This window comes from Poecilia latipinna, unplaced genomic scaffold, assembly GCF_001443285.1.
Source record: "Poecilia latipinna isolate Pla-1442-1.1 unplaced genomic scaffold, P_latipinna-1.0 Scaffold443, whole genome shotgun sequence".
Classification (NCBI taxonomy): domain Eukaryota; kingdom Metazoa; phylum Chordata; class Actinopteri; order Cyprinodontiformes; family Poeciliidae; genus Poecilia; species Poecilia latipinna.
The window spans coordinates 267,951-286,683 of record NW_015113059.1 but is presented as its reverse complement, the minus strand read 5'-3'; the positions used below and the strand labels follow the sequence as shown (position 1 = coordinate 286,683).

The following is an 18,733-nucleotide window of genomic DNA, read 5'->3' as shown; positions in this document are numbered from 1 at the left end:
CCATGTGTCACAATTAATAATTACTGAAGATCTTTTGTTAAGTTCAGCAACGTGAAACATTTCTATTTTATTTCTGTTTAGCTAAAAAAATGACCATATTTAATTTAAATCAAATCTGAAATCCGTCAATTCAAAATTTGTCCTTTTTAATGTAATGACCATCATTGAAGTCCAGATTAAAATCTTGTAGACTGAAAGTCTAGAAAATATTGCTTTTACCCATAATCATTTTTAGAGTAACTAATTTCATCCACCAGGTTTGCGTAAAGTTTCATAGTTTCACTTAACCTTACATTTCAGACGAGGTAACAACGTAAGTTATTTATATCTAATATGAAATGGTCAATAGTTTCATCCGTTACTCAATTCTTTAGCAGTTTTTCTTTATAGAACTAACTTGCATTCATAAAAGCAAAAATCACACAAAAACCAAACCAATTTCAATCAATTTTGAGATTCTTTATAGGATTAAACTCTAAATTAAATTTGAGTTAAATTCAATTATCAATTATTTTCAATATTTAGAGGCGTTTAATTCATTTCCACAGTAATATTTCTTAAAATTAATTGTCTGTCACTTGTGAGTTTTAAACCTAATTTTGGTAACGTTAAAATATATATATATATATATATGTTTATGCACCGGTATCGCACAGAAAGTCAATTTATTTTATGATTCCACTTAAACGTGTCCCAAGCTGCACATGTGTCCACCATTTCATCAGTTTGGTGTGGTGGTTTGTCTTTTTGGGGTGTGATAAACTCTGATCATGCTGAGGATTACTCCTGTTTGAGGTCTCCTCACTCCACCACCCCTCCTGTTGTCCCGTGCAGCATTATTTAAAGTGCAGTTTCTTGCCCAGTGGCCAGTACCGCCACAAATCCAGCAGCCATTTGGACTGCGTGGATTTTGTGGGGTATTGTTTTTGGTTCGTCGCCTATTGCGACCTCCTCTGTCTCTGCTTTTTCTGCGGCCTTTCATCAAGCCGTCGGAAAACGCAGAGGTTCCTAAACTTCCAAAGTCATCCAGCTGAAAAACATCCGATCCTTGATTAGGTTTTTCAAGGATTTTTTCAGCATGAATTGCCCACGTGGTTAATTGTGAGACAGGGACAGTTTCAATTTCAACCAGGTGTTTTGTTATCCATCCCCCAATTTCAGGGCGAAAGCCCGTCAGCAAAGCATTTTTCAGTTGCTGCTGATATGCACTGGTGTCATCTTCATTAAAAGTTATCCCGCTATGCATTTTAAACTGTTTTTCAAAACGCAAACGGAAATCATCTACTTTTTCTCCAACTATTTGTTTTATCCCTGCCAAGTGGCAGTAATTTGCTTTTTTGCGAAAATTTCTTTTGACTCTTTGACATAATGGATCCCATTGTGCTTTGAATGCTTCACTCAGTTCTGGATTAGCTCCCATAGGGTATTTTATTGGGCCTAATCTACCATTTTGATCAGTTATTTTTCCCGTATAATTCCCTCTTACTTTTGCCCAGTCTTTCCCTAGTGAGGACATTGCAGCTTCCCCTGCTTCTGTCCCATTTAATCTATAGGAATGAATTAATCCAGTCATGTCTTCTACCCATATATCGGGATCCTCTGCTGCAGGTGTTATTCCTTCCACAGCCTTCCTGGCCTCTTCTAAGGTCCAGGGTCTGAAAACATATAAGTCTTGGGCCCCTTCGTCTAGTGAGGGGTACAGTCGTGCTGCTGAGACCGCAGCGGCTGATACTGGGGCAGACGGAGCTGCTGCAGCGGTGGGGGGAGGAGTGGCTGCAGGAGCTTGCGCTCCCTGCACCATTACAGCATTCCGTGTGCTTTCTTTCGTTCTTACAAATAAGTTCTCGGATTCTTTTAACCATAATTTACCACAACTCAACTCCTCCTCCTTTTTCGCCTTTTTTCTTCGTCTTTTTTCCATTACACTGTTCTCCAAAATTTTTACTACAATTTGCCATTGTTCAAATTTTAATTTTCCCTCTACTCCATAATTCTACTGCCATTTTGTCATGTATACAGTGCTACCAGGAAATCTGGACAGCATGTACTTCTCATCCTCTTCGGGACCCTCAGCAAGTGAGGAATTACAAGAATTCGTGTTTCCCATTATTTAAAGTACTTGCAATTTTAATTTGAAAAATTATTAACTTATTTACCTTTGGTTTGCTATTTTAGCTTCAAAAATTTATTTATTTAAATTTGGTCCAGGTTCGTTGACTCCTAGGGAGTCCTATGAACTGGAGTTTGTTTCAGTAGGCCAGCAATTAAAAATACCTTGTTGTGGTATTCTCCACTTCAACTCTTTCGAGTGGGAAAATCTTGCTTATTGCATCCACAAGAGGTTTGCTGCTTACAACCCTACTGCGTTATATGAGGTAAAATACCGAGTGGTATTTAAACCTCCAATCACTCTCACTTTCACACTTTTGTCACGGAATTTAAGCGCCTGTCGTCGCCGGACTCCGCAGTCCGTTTAACACGGGTATACCAGGCCCCGCAGCCTAACAGGACAAGGCCTCCAGCCTTGCAGCACCAGGCTCCGTCCGCCTGTTTCGCGAAAATTTTGCGCTAGGACTTTCGCTGTCCTACGCGGATTTTGTGCATTAATTGGTTACCTGTTAGAGTCTAGAATTTACAGGGTTTTATATACGCGCAATGACCCCCAGTCACTCGCCACTTTTAACCAAGAATCACTCACCCCTGTTGTCTTTCCTTGGAGTCTCGTCAACCTTCAGATCCCAGCAGGCAGGCAGAGTGCCAGCCCTTGAACAGGTTCTAAAAAGCTTCCACTAGGAAGCTTGCCGTGCACGGTCTCTACTGGCATCTACCTTACCCGCTGGAATCCTTCCGGTATGTTGAGATCCGGCTCGAAGGACCAAATTATGTCAGAGTTGACACCTATTAAACACAGCAAATAACACAGGAAAGAAACACAGCAAATAACACAGGAAAGACAAGAGAGAGTTAGATTCTCAATACTCGCGAGGAGAACAGACAGAGATGTGCTTTCAGTTACAAATCTCCTACTGCTCTGAAGTACGTTTGCCTGCCCCTCTCTTTTTATTGTCTTTAGGATCCCTAATCACAGAGAGCTCTGGAACTCTAAAGGGAGGGGGAAAGACACTTCATCACACAGTCACAGCGCCAAGATTATCGCTAACTAACAACACAATCTATCTCACACTAGCTTATTTAGTTCCTGACCCAGGATCAAACAGGACAAGTTGTGAATCTTCACGGCGATGGTTTTATAGCTATCTAAGAGGTCAAAGCAGGCCGTTCTGAGAAGAGCTGCTGTCACTGCTCTTCTTCAGAGAGGCCTCCTCTGAGAAAGCAAGCCAGAATGATTAACAATACAGAAACATTCCTTAAAAGATATGACTAAACCAAATAAGAGTACATAAACTAAGAACATATAAAACAGTATAACAAATAGTTGATAATAATACAATTTACCTAACATTGACAAAGGAGAGACACTGGTCTATAATTGCTAATAATATGCTTATTGCCAGATTTAAATAGAGGAATAACCTTTGCTATTTTCATTGCATTTGGAAATGTTCCAGTTATAAATGACAGGTTGCAGATGTAAGTCAGAGGGTCTGCAATATCATCGATTGTCCTTTTTATAAGTGACATGTTAATTTCATTCCAGTCCATTGATTTTTTTAGTATTACATTGATTGACTATTTCCTTAATTTCGATTTTGTCTACAGGTTTCAGGTACATAGATGATGTATTTAGTTTTATACAAATTTCCAGTGTATCCATATCCAGTGGGTTTGATATATTTATTTGTTCTGCTAACTTAGGCCCTACATTTACAAAATATCCATTAAATCCATTTATTATCTCAACTGTTTCATTCAGGGTTTTGTCATTATAATTGATATAGTCAGGGTGAGTAGTATTAGAAGATTTCTTTCTTATCAAGCTTTGTAAAGTTTTCCAAATTCCTTTAATGTTTTGTTTATTGTTTTCTAATATTTTAGAATAATATTCTTTTTTACATTTTCTGATAATTATAGTTAATTTATTTTTATAAGTTTTGTATTTTTGCTCTGCTTCAAACGTTTTATATTTTATAAATTGTTTATATAGATTATTCTTTTTCTTACATGCGTTTTGTAATCCAAGGCTTGTATTTGTTTTTTTGCCTGTAATTACAAGGTACAGATGGACAGTTTTTATCGTAAAATGTTTTAAATATTTTGATAAATATCTGAAAAGCTTTATCAATATTTTTTTCTTCATACAACCCTTTCCAGTTCTCTGCTTGTAAATCATTTCTTAATGCACTTATTGAGTCTTCTGACATTATTCTTTTATATGTGATGTTGGTGCCCTCATTTATTTTTCTGGAAACCTCTTCTAGGATAACAAACACTGGTAGATGGTCACTGATATCATTTATAATAAGTCCACTTCTCAATGTACTTTCCATGTAATTAGTAAATATATTGTCAATCAGGGTTGAACTGTGTGTTGTTGTTCTACTTGGTTTAGTAATTAGTGGATATAAACCTAAACTATGTATAGCATCAATGAAGTTAGCTGTACTTTTCACCTTGTTTGGATTCAACATGTCAATGTTAAAGTCTCCACAGATGAAAATGACCTTTAGATAAATCTTAGCAAACAATCTTTCCATGTAATCTGTAAAGACGTCCGTGTCAGATGCTGCTGCTCTGTACATACAGCTGACTATAATATTTTTCTGCTTCTCAAACTCAATTTCAATAGTGATGCATTCCATTACATCATCAACTGACATTGACATTTTTTCTACCACCTTGTATTTTAGTTCATTATCTATGCACAAGGCTACACCTCCACCTTTTTATTCTTTCTGCTTATATAATTGAACTCAGACCCTCCCAGTGGGAAGTCTGCTCCCTTCTCAGAGGTGAGCCAGGTTTCTGATATTGCTATGACACTGAAGGACTTTTTTAGTTGATTTAAATACTCTTTGATTTTTTCATAATTAGCATAAAGGCTGCGGATGTTGAAGTGAATGACAGTACTTGATCTGAATTAAAGCATTGGCTATAGTTGTCAGAGAAGTAATGGCAGTTGTCATTCAAATAATCAAGGAAATTGTCTGGGTCAATATCTGTTTCTATATTCATGTGTATATTTTCGATTTATTACTGGATTTCAGAAAGTTGATCAAAAGTTGCCTGGTTGTCCTGTTTCACTGATATTTATCCAACTCTTCAATTTGTCTGATGGTCAGTACCTTGGCTTCTCCGGTGAACCGTTCAGTTTGATATAAACCTTGCAGTTTGAGATCCATGTTGACTGTATTTTCTTTTGTTTCCTGAGAAAACGAGCTCGTCTTGCTATCTCTGCGTTAATTTTGGTAAGATGCTCATTTATATAAACATTGGATCCTCTTATTTTCCTACCTTGTTTTAGGAGTTCATTCTTATGTGTCCTGTTTGTAAACCTCATTACAGTGGCAGGTTTAACTCCTTTATTTTTCTGTGGAAGTGGATGGCAAGCTTCAATGCCATTATTATCAATGCTAATGCCCTTGTTACTGAAGAACGATATTACCTGGTTTTCGAGAGTTCCTTGATCTTCATCCCTTTTGTCAGTAATGCTTGGCTCTGTCACAGCCTGGGCATATGATCGTGGTTTCATTTCCAAGCCACTAATTACAACATCATTCATTCGCCTGTATTGTTCTAAGTCAGCCACTCGATGTTCCAGGAAGGCTATTTGCTCGTCTTTCTCTACATTCTGTCTCTTCAATTCTTTAACTTCCCCCATTAAGTTCATTATAAGATTTTGTTGTTGTGAGATTTTTGCTATCTCATCAGACATAAAATCCAAGGATTTCTTTATCTCCTCAAACTCTTCCTCTGCCATAAATCGGCTTTGCTTCGCATTTCTTTTCGACATTTCCGTTTAATCTGAACAAGTTGATGGTCAAGCGCTGTGTCCAGCTCAGGTGAAGTGTTGTCGCGGTAGCAACCTCAGGAGTTGTAGCCACTGCCCAGCCTTGTAGCCGCACGTCAGATATTGTAGCGGGAACTCAATGTTGTAGCCGCAGCTAGATGATGTAGCCGCAGCTCAGGTGTTGACGTAGCAACAGCAGCTCAGCCTGACACTGTTAAAGTGATTTTGCCACTGGATCATCAAGTTGAATAAATGTTGTCACTGTCAATTTATAACTTTGTGATTATTGTGATTGGTAGATTTTATAAAAGCCATATAATGCTAAAATTTAGCATTATATGGCTAAAAAATGCTATATAATGCTAAAATTTATCATTATATGGTATATGTGTAAAAAAACTGGAGAAAGGAAAAAACAACACAATAAAGTGTACATTTTTAAGTAAATTTAGTGTAAAATTAACTCCATAAAAATAACAGTATTACTCTGAAGAGTGTAAAACAACAATAGTGTTAAATAATTTGACTCACTGACTTGTTGATTTTGACACTAAAATGAGTAAAATTAACTCTGAAAATTTGACACTGGCTATAGAGAACATTTTACACAGTTTTCTAGTGGGACCAAATGTTTTCTGAAACGGAGTTAAATTCAACTCTATAGGTGTTAAATTGACACTTTGTTTTTTACTGTGGTTTGACCTGAACCCAGGACTAACTGACAAAGAAGAATTAGAAGTTTCTCCTGAAATCCTTATGGTTTCTCTGTCCTGCCATAAAATCATCCCCTCCAAGAGGTGAGGGACGGTTCATGAGGTCAGGATTGTCTCTGTGCTCCATCTGGCAGTAGAGATCAGATCAGACTTTGGGTGGCTCCTTTCCTTGCTGTGACTATATAATGATGTGATGTGTGTTGTTCAGGGCTCTTCTCCTGACTGCGCTAAGGAGACGGGTCTTCAAACGCTTCTGCCTTCGAATAAAGAAACTTAAAGACAAAGATTAATCTTTCTCTGATTATTGAAACAGCTTCTCATTCTTTGATAATGAAATTTCCATAACACCAATGAAGCAAAACTCAACCCATCATTCAGAAACGTAAAAACTAAGGCGCAGCTGCAAAACAAGAGCTTTCANCCTATTATGATAAATATTGGAAGATACAACTACGGTACTATAATATAAGCTTTTTCTCAGTTGCATATTCATAAAACATGCACATAATTAATTATTTCTACATTTCTTAATGATATTACTCCTTCCTTATTCGCAGAATGTCGCTACAAAGCACCATTTCATCTAAAGAAGTAATTTTGGGTTATTACAGAATCTGTTTTAGGATTAATGTTTACTGAGTTTTCAACCAGCAAAATTCAGTGCAGTTGCCCCACTGCACACTTTCATTAACATGTAGTTCACACATCGACCACTAGATGGCATCAAAGCACTTCTAATAGACTGAACAATAATTTGTAGTGTCTATTTCCACCATTTGACTACATTCACAATATGAAATGTATGAAGCTAATTAGCATCATTAGTCCAGAAAGGGTTAAAGGTGATTGACGGCTTTTCTTTCTTCCATTTCTTCAGTATCCCTCGTCATCGCCGGTCATCTCCATCCATAACCCACGCGGGCTCTCCGACGATAAACTCAGCAGGTAAAAACTTTCCTGCGCCACCGTCGCTGCAGCCCAGAGACTCGGTCTTTAATAATCTGAGGTCGTTTCTGCGCAGCGTCCAGAAGTGTCTCCAGACGGAGGCTGAATCTTGGCTCGGCTCTCCAGTGTTGTATCAGCTCATCGAGGTCAGAACATAACGGCTTTAAATAAAAATCAGATTATTGGAGACATTTTGTCATCTCTGTGACCTCTGGTTTGCTTTTATATCTACACAGAAAGCTAAAGAAATCCTGACTGAAAGCAATATTCCTCATGGGAACTGTGTCATATGCCTTTATGGTTTCAAGGTAAGGTGTTTCCATCTCTGAAGGTTAGATCTGGTCATCAACCCGATGCCTTAAATTTGCTCGCTTAGGCTGTCACAATAAATCAGTCAGCTAATCAGTTAAAATAAGCTAAATAAATTCCATCTAAAGGATTTATTGTTATTATCTTTCCTCTATCAAAAACTGGATGACAAAAGTCTTTGTTTTTTTTAAGGGATAATTTTGTTTACAGAGATTTCAGTGCTCATTTTTTTTTATTTTGAATATTTAAAATGTTCCAGTTTTAGTCTTAAAACTAAAACTGGAAGACAGTTTAAAATTGATTTCTGAGAATATGCTCTTGCGTTATTTTGCCATTAAAGTCGTCTCAAAGCAACTATATTGTTGTTTATCATAACTTTTGGGGAAATTTTATCTTGGCAGGCCTATTCTCTGCAAAAACACAAAATCTAACCAGGTATTTTTGGTCTACTTTACAGTACACCTGAAATCAGACAAAACTAAATTACAAGTAACTTTTCAGCAAGATGAGCTTGCAGAAAAGTTGCTGGTTCTTTCGTCTTATTTCAAGTGTAAGATATTTCTTCCAGAAGCTAGACCAAAGAAAGATTTTGTGTTTTTGCAGTTCTGATATGAGTTTATTCCCGTTTTCGGTTCTCAGGAGGGAGAGACCTTCACCAAGACGAGTTGCTACCACTACTTCCACTCCCACTGCCTTGGCCGCTACGTGGTCCACTCAGAGCGGGAGCTGCGGCAGAGGGAGAAGGAGCTGGAGGAGGATAAAACCAGAGATGGAAGCAGCGTTCAGGTCAGATACCAGCAGCTGGACAGAAAAACGCAAACAGTTTAATCAAAATCCTCCTAAATCTGGACTCTCCTCCAACAGGAGCTGACGGTGGTGTGTCCGGTCTGCAGAGAGCCTCTCACATATGACAGAAACCAGCTTCTAAAATCTCCTGCACCAGAGCTGCCTGAGGTAAGCACAGCTAGCATGAAGCTAATCAGGAGCATTGGGGTTATTGTAGGTAAAAGACACTAAATATTTGGCAACAGACGATTAAATTTTAGCCAGAAAATGTTTTTGATGTTGAAAGGTTGGAAATTTGTATGAAAAACTTTATAAGTGACCTATTATGCAAAATTCATATTTTGCACTTCCATTTGGGTTACAACTGCTTCCAAAAACAGACTTGAAAAACACCCAACCGGTTTTGGTTATAAAATTAATTGTATCTTCTAGATTTACTACTTGAGTCTTAAAGAACTTCCTGCAAATTTCTCACTGCACAATCTTAGAAATTATTCTAGTTTTCAGTTTGAAGATGTACGCCTTTCTTCGTGGAAATGTTCTCCTGTGTGTCTGCGTATTTCTGTGCCGATGTGCTGACCGTGGCGGTCAGGAGTCTAACGGCCGTTTCCTGTCAGCTCGATCAGGCGGCGATCGGCTCCGACTTTCAGAGGAAGTGGGGTCAGCTCCAGAAAATTCTGGAGAAGCAGAGGTGCAACGGCGGGATCATCGACCCGGAGGAGGAATCCAACCGATTCCTGATCCACATCCAGGAGGTAGGGACGACGTTCAGCCACCTAATTAATTCATCAAGTCCAAATAAATCATTAAAACTGAGTCGGTGACCACATATTTACACACAACCTATTTTTTCCTCACTGTTTGAACATTAATCGCTAAAAAAGAACATCCTGTTTCAGATCAGTTAGACTTAATATTTTATCGGCTACATATTAGAATAATTGCTATTTCTTAAAATCAAAATTATTAAAATTTACATACACTAAGCTAACTATGCTAACTATGGGGAAAAAACAGCCAAAGCAAAACTGTTGCCTTATAAGATTCAGTTGAGGTTATTTCTTCAACATTTGGTTAATTTTCAGTTCAGATGTCTTTCCCTCTTTACTTCCAATGACCAGAATTAGCAAAGCTGTTTTTACACTAAGAAACAATGCATCTGGTATTGTAATACCATGCATTTGTATGTCCATAATTATATAAATAAAAAAACAGGCCATGTATGGGCTGAAATGCCGCCAAGAGAAGAAGCCTACTTTTTAACTTTGATTAAACGTAAACATTCATATTAGAGGATTTAAAAAATAATTGAAAGAAAACTCTCCAGTTTTTCTGCTCTTTAGCTAATCTGAACTATCCTGACCAAAAGTAAGTTATCAGATTTAGCCATTTTCAACTGTAGATTAGGTTAATAACACAGAATTGATTATATTGTTAATTTGTGTGGCTGATGCCTTCAGCTGGTTTTTTAGCGACGCCTCTTGTTCTGTGAAGCTCCTCTGTTTGGCTGTGTGAAATGGATTTCTGAAGGTGTAAAGCTGCTGAGAAAAAAAAGCTCTGAAATCAATCCATAATAAATTAAAACTGACTCAATGATTTAACGTTTTTCTCTACCAAAAACCAGAGGACAGAAATCTTAGCTTTTATTTTGCATATTTAAAATGTATTCCAGTTCCAGAGTTAAATGTACATTAGAATTGAAAGCTTTTTGATAGTTTTTTTGCATTATTATGGCATTAAAATATTGTACTAATTCAAAATGGTCTCGAAACAATATCGTTTATTGCAATAACTTCTGGGACGGTTTGTAAACGGGCCTAATCTGAGTTGCCTCTGGTTCTGGTTGTGCTTTTCCCTGTAGGCGCCTCCAGTGGCTGAAAACATAAACCCGGAGGTCGAAGCGTCCCCCGCTCCCCTGGTTTCCTCCTCCTCTGATGAAGCCGGCGTCCGATCGGAGCGGTTTGTTCCTGGACTGTCCCAGCTCCCAGGCTTCCAGGCCCAGAGGCACCAGAACCAGGCCAGAGGGCCGAGAAGAGGAGGAAGACCCAAACCCCATCCTGGGCAGGGGCCCCCCATCGCAGAGCACCTGGAGCGCCTCGCTCTGTCAGACTGGACCGACCAATCACAGATGATCCTGGGAGTCGGTGGCCGACAGATGCGATGCCAGACCGGGTCCGGGGAGGAACCAGAGAAACGGGTTCCTCCGACTGATTTGGACTTTGAGGGCCCAAAAGATGGAGCCAGGGGTCACCGAGGGAGAAGAAGGGGCCCCTACCGGCCTACCCCGCACCACATCGGGGCTCCTGGGCCCCCGCAGCAGCACCGGGACAGCCACGCCAGAAGTCGAGGAGGCGGCGGGCCCCGGCGCGGCCATTACGGCCGGGGCCTCCAACACAAGGTGGTGGAGCGGGGAAGAGAGGAAGTGGTATGACAAAGGGCGACCGGAGGGTGGAGGAACGCCAGAATGCGAGCCTCCATCATCAGATTAAAACGCTGCGACAGAAAGGACTCTGGACGCCGCCTCCTGTCCCGCTGTCTCCAACGCACTTTCATCTTTGCTCCAGTTGTGTCCAACTGGTTGCTGCTTTGTGATGTGATGCCAAACAGCTTAAAGAACTATAAATTAAATCTATTCTGGATGTCAGTTTGGTGCAGTAGTCTCTATTGGTTCAGTTTATTCAATTTAAAAGTATTTTTGAAAAATATATAAAGGTTTTATTATGGATGTCGACTAATGGTTTATTAGATTAACATTAGTTTCCATCGATGCAGGGGTGTTAAACTCCAGTCCTCGAGGGCCGCCGTCCTGCAACTTTTTGATGTGCCTCTGCTGCACCACCTGAATAGAATAATTAGGTCATTAGCAAGGCTCTGGAGAGCTGATCTACACAAGGAGGAGGTAATGAAGCCATTTCATTCCAGCGTTTGGTACCTGTGGCACATCTAAAAACTACAGGACAGCGGCCCTTCAGGACTGGACTTTGATGCCTGTGGATTACAGCTTTTACTGTTGTAGTTTGGCCACCATCCAGCAGGGGGCACCACTGGTCATCCTTAAGCAGAGCCAAGAAACAAAGATGGTGCCCTTACCAGAACAGGCTAGAGAAACGGACCGAACAGAGTTCGCTGTAGGATGTAAAATGCACTTTATGCGGTTCTGTTTTGAGCAAGCGGAGAATCCTCCATCAGATTAAAACGGAAAGGACTCTGGTGGTTTATTCCCATTCTTTTCCTGACAGACTGACATTGTACAATCAAAATTAGAAGGTTTTATTACATATAGGGACAAACTAGACAGTGAGTAACAACAAGAATGGATAGAATTAGTATTTACTGTTAACATTTTGTTATCCATTTTTTTCCTCTCCATAGAAGCACCACCTGGTCTGGGTTTCTGATTGGCTGTGGTTCCTTCCTGCAGGAGGGGATTGGCTGGCATGATGCTGCCATCACCTAACCATTCTCTCTCTCCTGTTAACGTTCCACTTCCATGAATGTAGAAAGTTCTCCAGACCAGCTGACCTGTTGTCTCTGCTCTGTCTTCTCTCAGCTCCAGTCAGTCATGGCAAATGGCTGCTGGGTCTGAGCCCGGTTCTGGTTCTGCTGGAGGTTTCTTCCCGTTAGAGTGGAGTTCTTCCTCTCAACTGTCATTACATGCATGTTCAGTCTGAGGGATTGCTGTAAGGTCAACAACTCAACACGAGCGATTTGCCGTCGCCCCTGCTGGTCAGGAGGAGTGACTGCTGCAAGTCAATGACTCCATGCAGTCTGCTGGGTTTTCTTTGGTACAAACCGTTTAAACTACTTTAACCAAAGTTGATGCTTTGATAACTACGATCAATTGGAATCTATGAATTAAAATTACTTTCTAAAATGCCTTGATGACACTGCTGTGAAATGACACTATAAATAAAAAATATTTTGATGTTTAATTTTTGGTATAGGTTTTGGGGGAGTTTTTGGTATAGGTTTTGGGGGAATTTTTGGTATAGGTTTTGGGGGAGTTTTTGGTATAGGTTTTGGGGGAGTTTTTGGTCGTTTAAGTGCTTAATTTTATAGTGCCAACTCACAACAAGTCATCTCAATGCACTTTGAAATCATTTTAGTTGAACCATGTACATTCCAATTAGTTAACAGTACAATAAGCTTAGTTAATTATTAAAGTAGTTTAAACAGTTTGTTCCAAAGGAAACCCAGCAGACTGCATGGAGTCATTGACTTACAGCAGTCACTCCTCCTGACCAGCAGGGGCGACAGCAAGTTTCTCATGTTGAGTCGTTGACCTTACAGCAATCCTTCAGACCGAACATGGATGTAGCGATAGTTGAGAGGAAGAAACCTCCAGCGGAACCAGAACCGGGCTCAGACCCAGCAGCCATTTGCCACGACGGACTGGAACTAAGAGAAGACAGAGCAGAGACAACAGGTCAGCTGGTCTGGAGAACTTTCTACATTCATCGAAGTGGAACGTCAACGAGAGAGAATGGTTAGGTGATGGCAGCATCATGCCAGCCAATCCCCTCCTGCAGGAAGGAACCACAGCCAATCAGAAAACCAGACCAGATGGAGCTTCTATGGAGAGGAAAACAGAAAACAAAAAGTTAACCGTTGAAATACATGAAGTAGAAAAAGAAAATGAGAAAAGTGACAGATTTGTTCTCCAGTAATCTAATCCTACACCTGCATAATTACACAGAGCAGGATAATCTAAAACAGTCCAAGATTAATAAACAACATTCAACACTGAAACATTTAAAATATGTACAATAAATAAACCAAAACAATAAAATGAATTATGAAGTCTCTAAACAAAATTGTTTTTCAATTTCACTGAAGACTCATCCAGTTTTTTGTAGAAAAAGAAAAACTGAGCTTGTTAAATGTTTCAAGTTCTGTCATTTTCCTTCCATCCACTGGGGGGCGATGAAGGTCTTATCCATCCTTTGGTGAAGGTCCAGGAGGATTCCTGAAAGAAAACAGACGGGTGCAGATTTCATGTCAAAACCTTTAACTTAATGTTCAAAAACATTCTGAGTCAAGTGTGATGCCAATACCTGTTGCATTTCTTGAGGAAGACTGCAGATGCCGATGAGGTAAGGTCACTGAGGTCATCCATCAGCAGGGCAGAGGGAGGTGATGAAGGCCTTTTCCATCGGTCGATGGGGACGACGAGGGGTGAAATTGGAGACTAAAACAAGATGAAGCAGAAGGATTCCTGAAGGACAAGACCGGTGCTGGTTTTAAGTCAAAATGGAGAAGTGGATCAGGAAGCATCTGCCTTACCTGCTCACCTGGGAACACTTCCAGGGTTTCCTCCAGAAAACCTGCCGAGCGTGCTGGTAGGGTCACTGAGGTCATCCATCAGCAGCAGGCGATGAGGGCCTTTCCATCCATCAGTGGGGGGTTGATTAAGGATGAAATCAGATGAAAAGATGACCCAGGTGGATTCCTGTAGGACAACAGAATAGGTGTAGGTTTCAAGTCAAACCCTTTAACAACTTGGCAAATTTTAAAGAAATGTTCCCTTTTCAAAAACTCGTACTTGTAAAAATCACTTTATCAGCAAAATACCTGCAGCATTTCTTGAGGAGGACTGCCAAGCCGATGGAAGGGTCACCGAGGTCATCCAACAGCCGCAGGCGATTAGGGCCTTTTCCGTCTGTCAATGTCAGGTACAGTCGGCCGTCGGTCATCTGAAGGAATTTTTCCCTATGTGTCGTTGGTCTTTGTCGTCATTGCTGTTCCACACATTTACTGTGTTGTCCTGGTTGCTGTACCCAGTAGCAACCAGGACATATAACCTACCGTGTTTTTCCTGATTGGAATAACTAACTGCTACGTTGTACTCCGTTACCAATTTCCTTGAACTCATCTGATGACTTCAAAGCCTCGAGGAATGGCTTCAGGAAGTAGCAAACCACATTTCCTTAGGTTCAGAGTCCAGGACCATGGCAGCCATTTTGATATCCACATTCGGCTTCTACATCTTCTCAGTCCATATTCTTTGTGGTGTTGACAAGGCCTTAAATTTTCAACCATGAGCTCAAAACCATTCTCCATCACCATACTGAGGATGCATGAGGACAATGAAGAAAAACTTCCCTTTAAGAGGAAGACTTAAAGAGGTCAACGTTGCACCAATTATTTAAATTGGTTGAAAGTTAAGCTAAAGCAGTGCCTCATATTGAGGATGCATGTAGTGACAGTGGAGAGGAAAATCTTCCCTTTAACAGGAAGAAACCTCCAGCAGAACCAGGTGGTGGTTCTGTATTAAAGGCCATCTATCACTACCCCCGGGGGATTTGAAAGGACAGAGAAAAAGAGGACAGAAGAAAAAGATGATTTTTCAGGGGTATTTCTGTAGGAGAAGATTGAGTTAGTTGCAGAAGAAGCTCCTTTTTGGTGACTTCATCTCTGAAAGAAACAGCTTAACTGTGATTTTAAAGGCTGGAGAATGGGGGGAAACAGTTGGGTGCAACAAAAGGTCAACCATTTGCTTAGTCTAGGAGAGAAACTGGGGTTAAAACATACACTTAACACAGCTCCCAGTCTCTCTAGAAGACAAACATGGAGTTAACTGCAGCTGAAAACCTGCAAAAAGAGATTGATTAGACAGTGTGAACATTACCTCTGTGACCTCCGACCTGCAGCTCCAGTAGATCTCTCCGCTGACCGTTGTCATCCAGAAGAAATGAAATTCCAAGATGAAATCGCAAGAGGCCGCGCAAAAATAAAATCGGTTTTCACGGTGTTTTAAATTAACGTAAATAAAATTTGTTTGATTTATTGAATTATTAAAGTATGAACCCTGCCTTTGAAATATTTAGATAAAATTTGAAACTAAATATTTAGTAGGCACAAAAAATAAAAAAGGTATGTAGAAATGTAAGACCTTATTTTCACCCAAAAATTAGATAATATTCATCAAAAAGATAAATATCATCTTAAAGCACCTATGTTAATACGACAACACAGCCACATTAAATATGTAGGTATGTTATCGATGTCAAGTCATGATATTTATTATGCCTAGGCTAAATCACTTCCTGCAACCTCTAAACTGAATTTGCCAAATCCATGGCAGCCTTCTTTCTTTCACAACTCTACTTTCAACCATGAACTTAAGATCCCAACAACTAAAACCTCTACAGGTCAACATGACCACAGCAGTTGTTTCAAAAACTGAAGTATAAAAACAAAACCATAAGGATTTAAACCAGCAGAATCCTTCTCAGCTCAGACTCAGCAGAGAGCCAAACCAAACCAGCAGAGCAAGAGGCCTAGCATAGGCCTTCAACCAGCAGCAAACCAGCAGCAAAACCAGCAGCAAAACCAGCAGCAAAACCAGCAGCTCCTACCCTGAGATGTCTTCTGGACCCGACATCGAACAGTTGCTTGACCTAACCAACCTTTGATGGGTCGGGCGGATCCCCCAGGCAGCTTGAAGCGATCCTCAACTTGATTGTAGATCACCCTAGGTATATCCATTATCGATCTGCTGCCAATTCCAGACGCCATTTTTATTCCTCAGATATTTCCGGGACGCCAGCAATCAAACTGCCGCCAAGACGCCATGGCCGGGTCGCTCCTCCTCTGGTGCCGTTTTAAACACAGAAAACGGCTTCAATATTTTCATGACGGAAGAAGCAAACAATTAAGAATAAGGTATCCTAAAAATAACTTACCGAATAACAAACGCAGCGATTTCAATCATGGCGCTCCTGCGCCCTAGTCGCGTCCACTCTAGCAGGTGGACACCAACCTGCCAGGCTCATTCAACAAGGAGACAATTTTAGGTACATCCAGAAAAGTTCTCAGTTATTCAAGTTGGGCGTCCACTCGGATTCAGCGTCTTAGAAGATCAGAAAAGTCTTTTTTTTAATCCGGGTTCCAGAATGAATGTATGTCAGCACGTTGGTTTGATGTCTCCTGCGGCCAGGTGCGAACCGCGTCTTCATTAAATACTCACGTCGCGTCATTAAGCTATCTAGCGCATGCGCCTCACGCTCTTAAATAGCAAGCATGGCGCCGTTCGGACCCCAAAACAGTCCAAATCTCAACGTCTAACTCCAGTCCTGGAGGGCCACTGCCCTGCAACTTTTAGATGTGCCTCTGCTGCACCACACCTGAAAAGAATAATTAGGTCATTAGCAAGGCTCAGGAGAACCGATCTACACAGGGAGGAGGTAATTAAGCCATTTCATTCCACTGTTTTTTACCTGTGGCACATCTAAACACTGCAGGACAGCGGCCCTTGAGGACTGGGTTTGACACCCATGGGTGAAACTCATGTTAATAGCACTATATGTTTTGTAGTTCATCCCTAATATAGTTTTACAATAAATTAGATAAAAGTAACATTTTATATAATGTAGGACTGAAGAAAAGGTATTTAAGTTTTCAAAATGTAAATTTTTAAAAACAATAGTTTATCTTTAGAATAAATTAGAGACACAGTGAAAATTGATTTACACACACACACACACACACACACACACACACACACACACACACACACACATATATATATATATATATATATATATATACATACATTTACACCAGACTGTATCAGGATTTTTTAAATAAGGTGAAAAATGGGGAATGTCTTCTGTTGTTTGCGAAGTTACTCAGGTTAAAGTCTCCATCCATGTTGTTTTGCTCATGCCACAGTTTGTTCTTCTTCTGCTTTGCTCTGGCTGCATCCAACTGAATGGAGAATTACTGACACTATAATGCTTTTTGTGTGAGATGTGGATTTTTTATGATTTGATTTGACTCCTCGTAATTAATTTTCATTATGGAAGTAACAAGCTATAAATGAAAATGTAAGGAGTAAATACAGACATTTATCTTAAAATGTAGGGAGTAAAAGTTAAAAAAGCATCAGAAAAATAAATATTCAAATAAAGTACAGATACCTGAAAAATCTACTTAAGTACAGTAAGAAAGTACTTTTACTTTTTTACTTTAAAACTCTACTTATCTGATGCTGGACCAGACCAGTGTGGTTGACTAGTGCTCCCTCTAGTGGACGAAGAGCAAAACTCACATCAACAACTTTAGTTTGACCTCCATTCATTTTATTAACCCTTGAGTTTAAGTTTTTTTTAAAAAAATTACATGGTACATTGTAGATGCTTATTATTGAATATTTGGATTTATGGTTATTAAAATGTGCATTAAAGACAGCAACAGATAAGGAAATGTACAAATCAGATATAAAAAAAAGCATTCGACAACATCTTAAAAGTTCCTCCTATTTATAAGTGGAAACTACCACTGTATAAACATGCCTGCATTATATCATCCATTAAAGTAATAGAAAATTAAACATAACACATTCATATTTTTATTCTGATAAAATGCAAAAACAAATGAGGTGTGAATTTAGCTGGACCTTTTCCAAAGGTCCTCCAAATCAAAATCAGATTTTCCACTGAGAAACTGGGAGCAACTGGTTATGACTTCTGAGGCCCTCCGCATTTCAATAAAACTGCTCCTTGCATTCGCAGCAGTACGAAGTGGTGGAAACATGTTTATTTTACAAGACACAGACTGCATCTAAAAGTAAAGCTTAAGATTATGTTCGTAACCAAACAATGTCTATGGGCGTCACCATGTTGAGATTCCGACTTTTTAACTATGACACTGCTAAGATGTCTGTTGGTTCCTTAAAGATGAGAATCTCCTCTGTTGCTGACAGTTTTTAAAAAATGTAGTTTGGTTCTAGTAATGGATCATTTCCTTGTTGTTTATTTATGTATGTTAGATTTTGCATAATTTAATTTATTTCTCTGCACTCGTTATTGCTCCAAAGGTATTTCCATACCAGTTTAATTCCTTTGTGTTTGGTTTCTAAGGCTGCATTCACACAAGCCCAGTTTAGTCCGCTTTAATCCAAATCCAGTCAGTTTGTTTGGGGAGATATGAATGAACTGTGGTCCACCTGAAAACCCAGGACTCTGTTCGGCTGAAGTGAACTCTGGTGCGGTTCAAATGCATTATGTAAACAAGACCGCTCCAAAAGCAGGAAGTGGATTGTAGAGCAGGGCATTCTGGGTAAATTCCA

At 39.8% G+C, this 18,733-nt stretch overlaps 2 protein-coding genes across 2 annotated transcripts in view; one reads left to right on the top strand and one right to left on the bottom strand.

Annotated features, from left to right (window-relative positions):
• LOC106951161 (uncharacterized) overlaps positions 1-15,975 on the bottom strand; it is an 18,789-nt gene extending 2,814 nt beyond the window's left edge. The window contains exons 1-3 of the mRNA XM_015038512.1: positions 15,960-15,975; positions 6,103-6,107; positions 1,870-1,874 (exon numbers count right to left, since the gene is read on the bottom strand). The gene's annotated coding sequence lies outside the window, so the exon portion shown is untranslated. The remainder of the gene's footprint in view (positions 1-1,869; positions 1,875-6,102; positions 6,108-15,959) is intronic.
• Positions 7,472-11,305, top strand: rnf25 (ring finger protein 25; the record flags this gene model as incomplete). The annotated part of the gene is made up of 7 exons (XM_015038486.1): positions 7,472-7,566; positions 7,643-7,712; positions 7,803-7,874; positions 8,515-8,661; positions 8,740-8,829; positions 9,279-9,416; positions 10,523-11,305. Coding segments are annotated over 7 exons (1,182 nt in total), but the record flags the coding sequence as incomplete, so codon positions are not given.
• Positions 15,976-18,733: the final 2,758 nt, after the last annotated feature.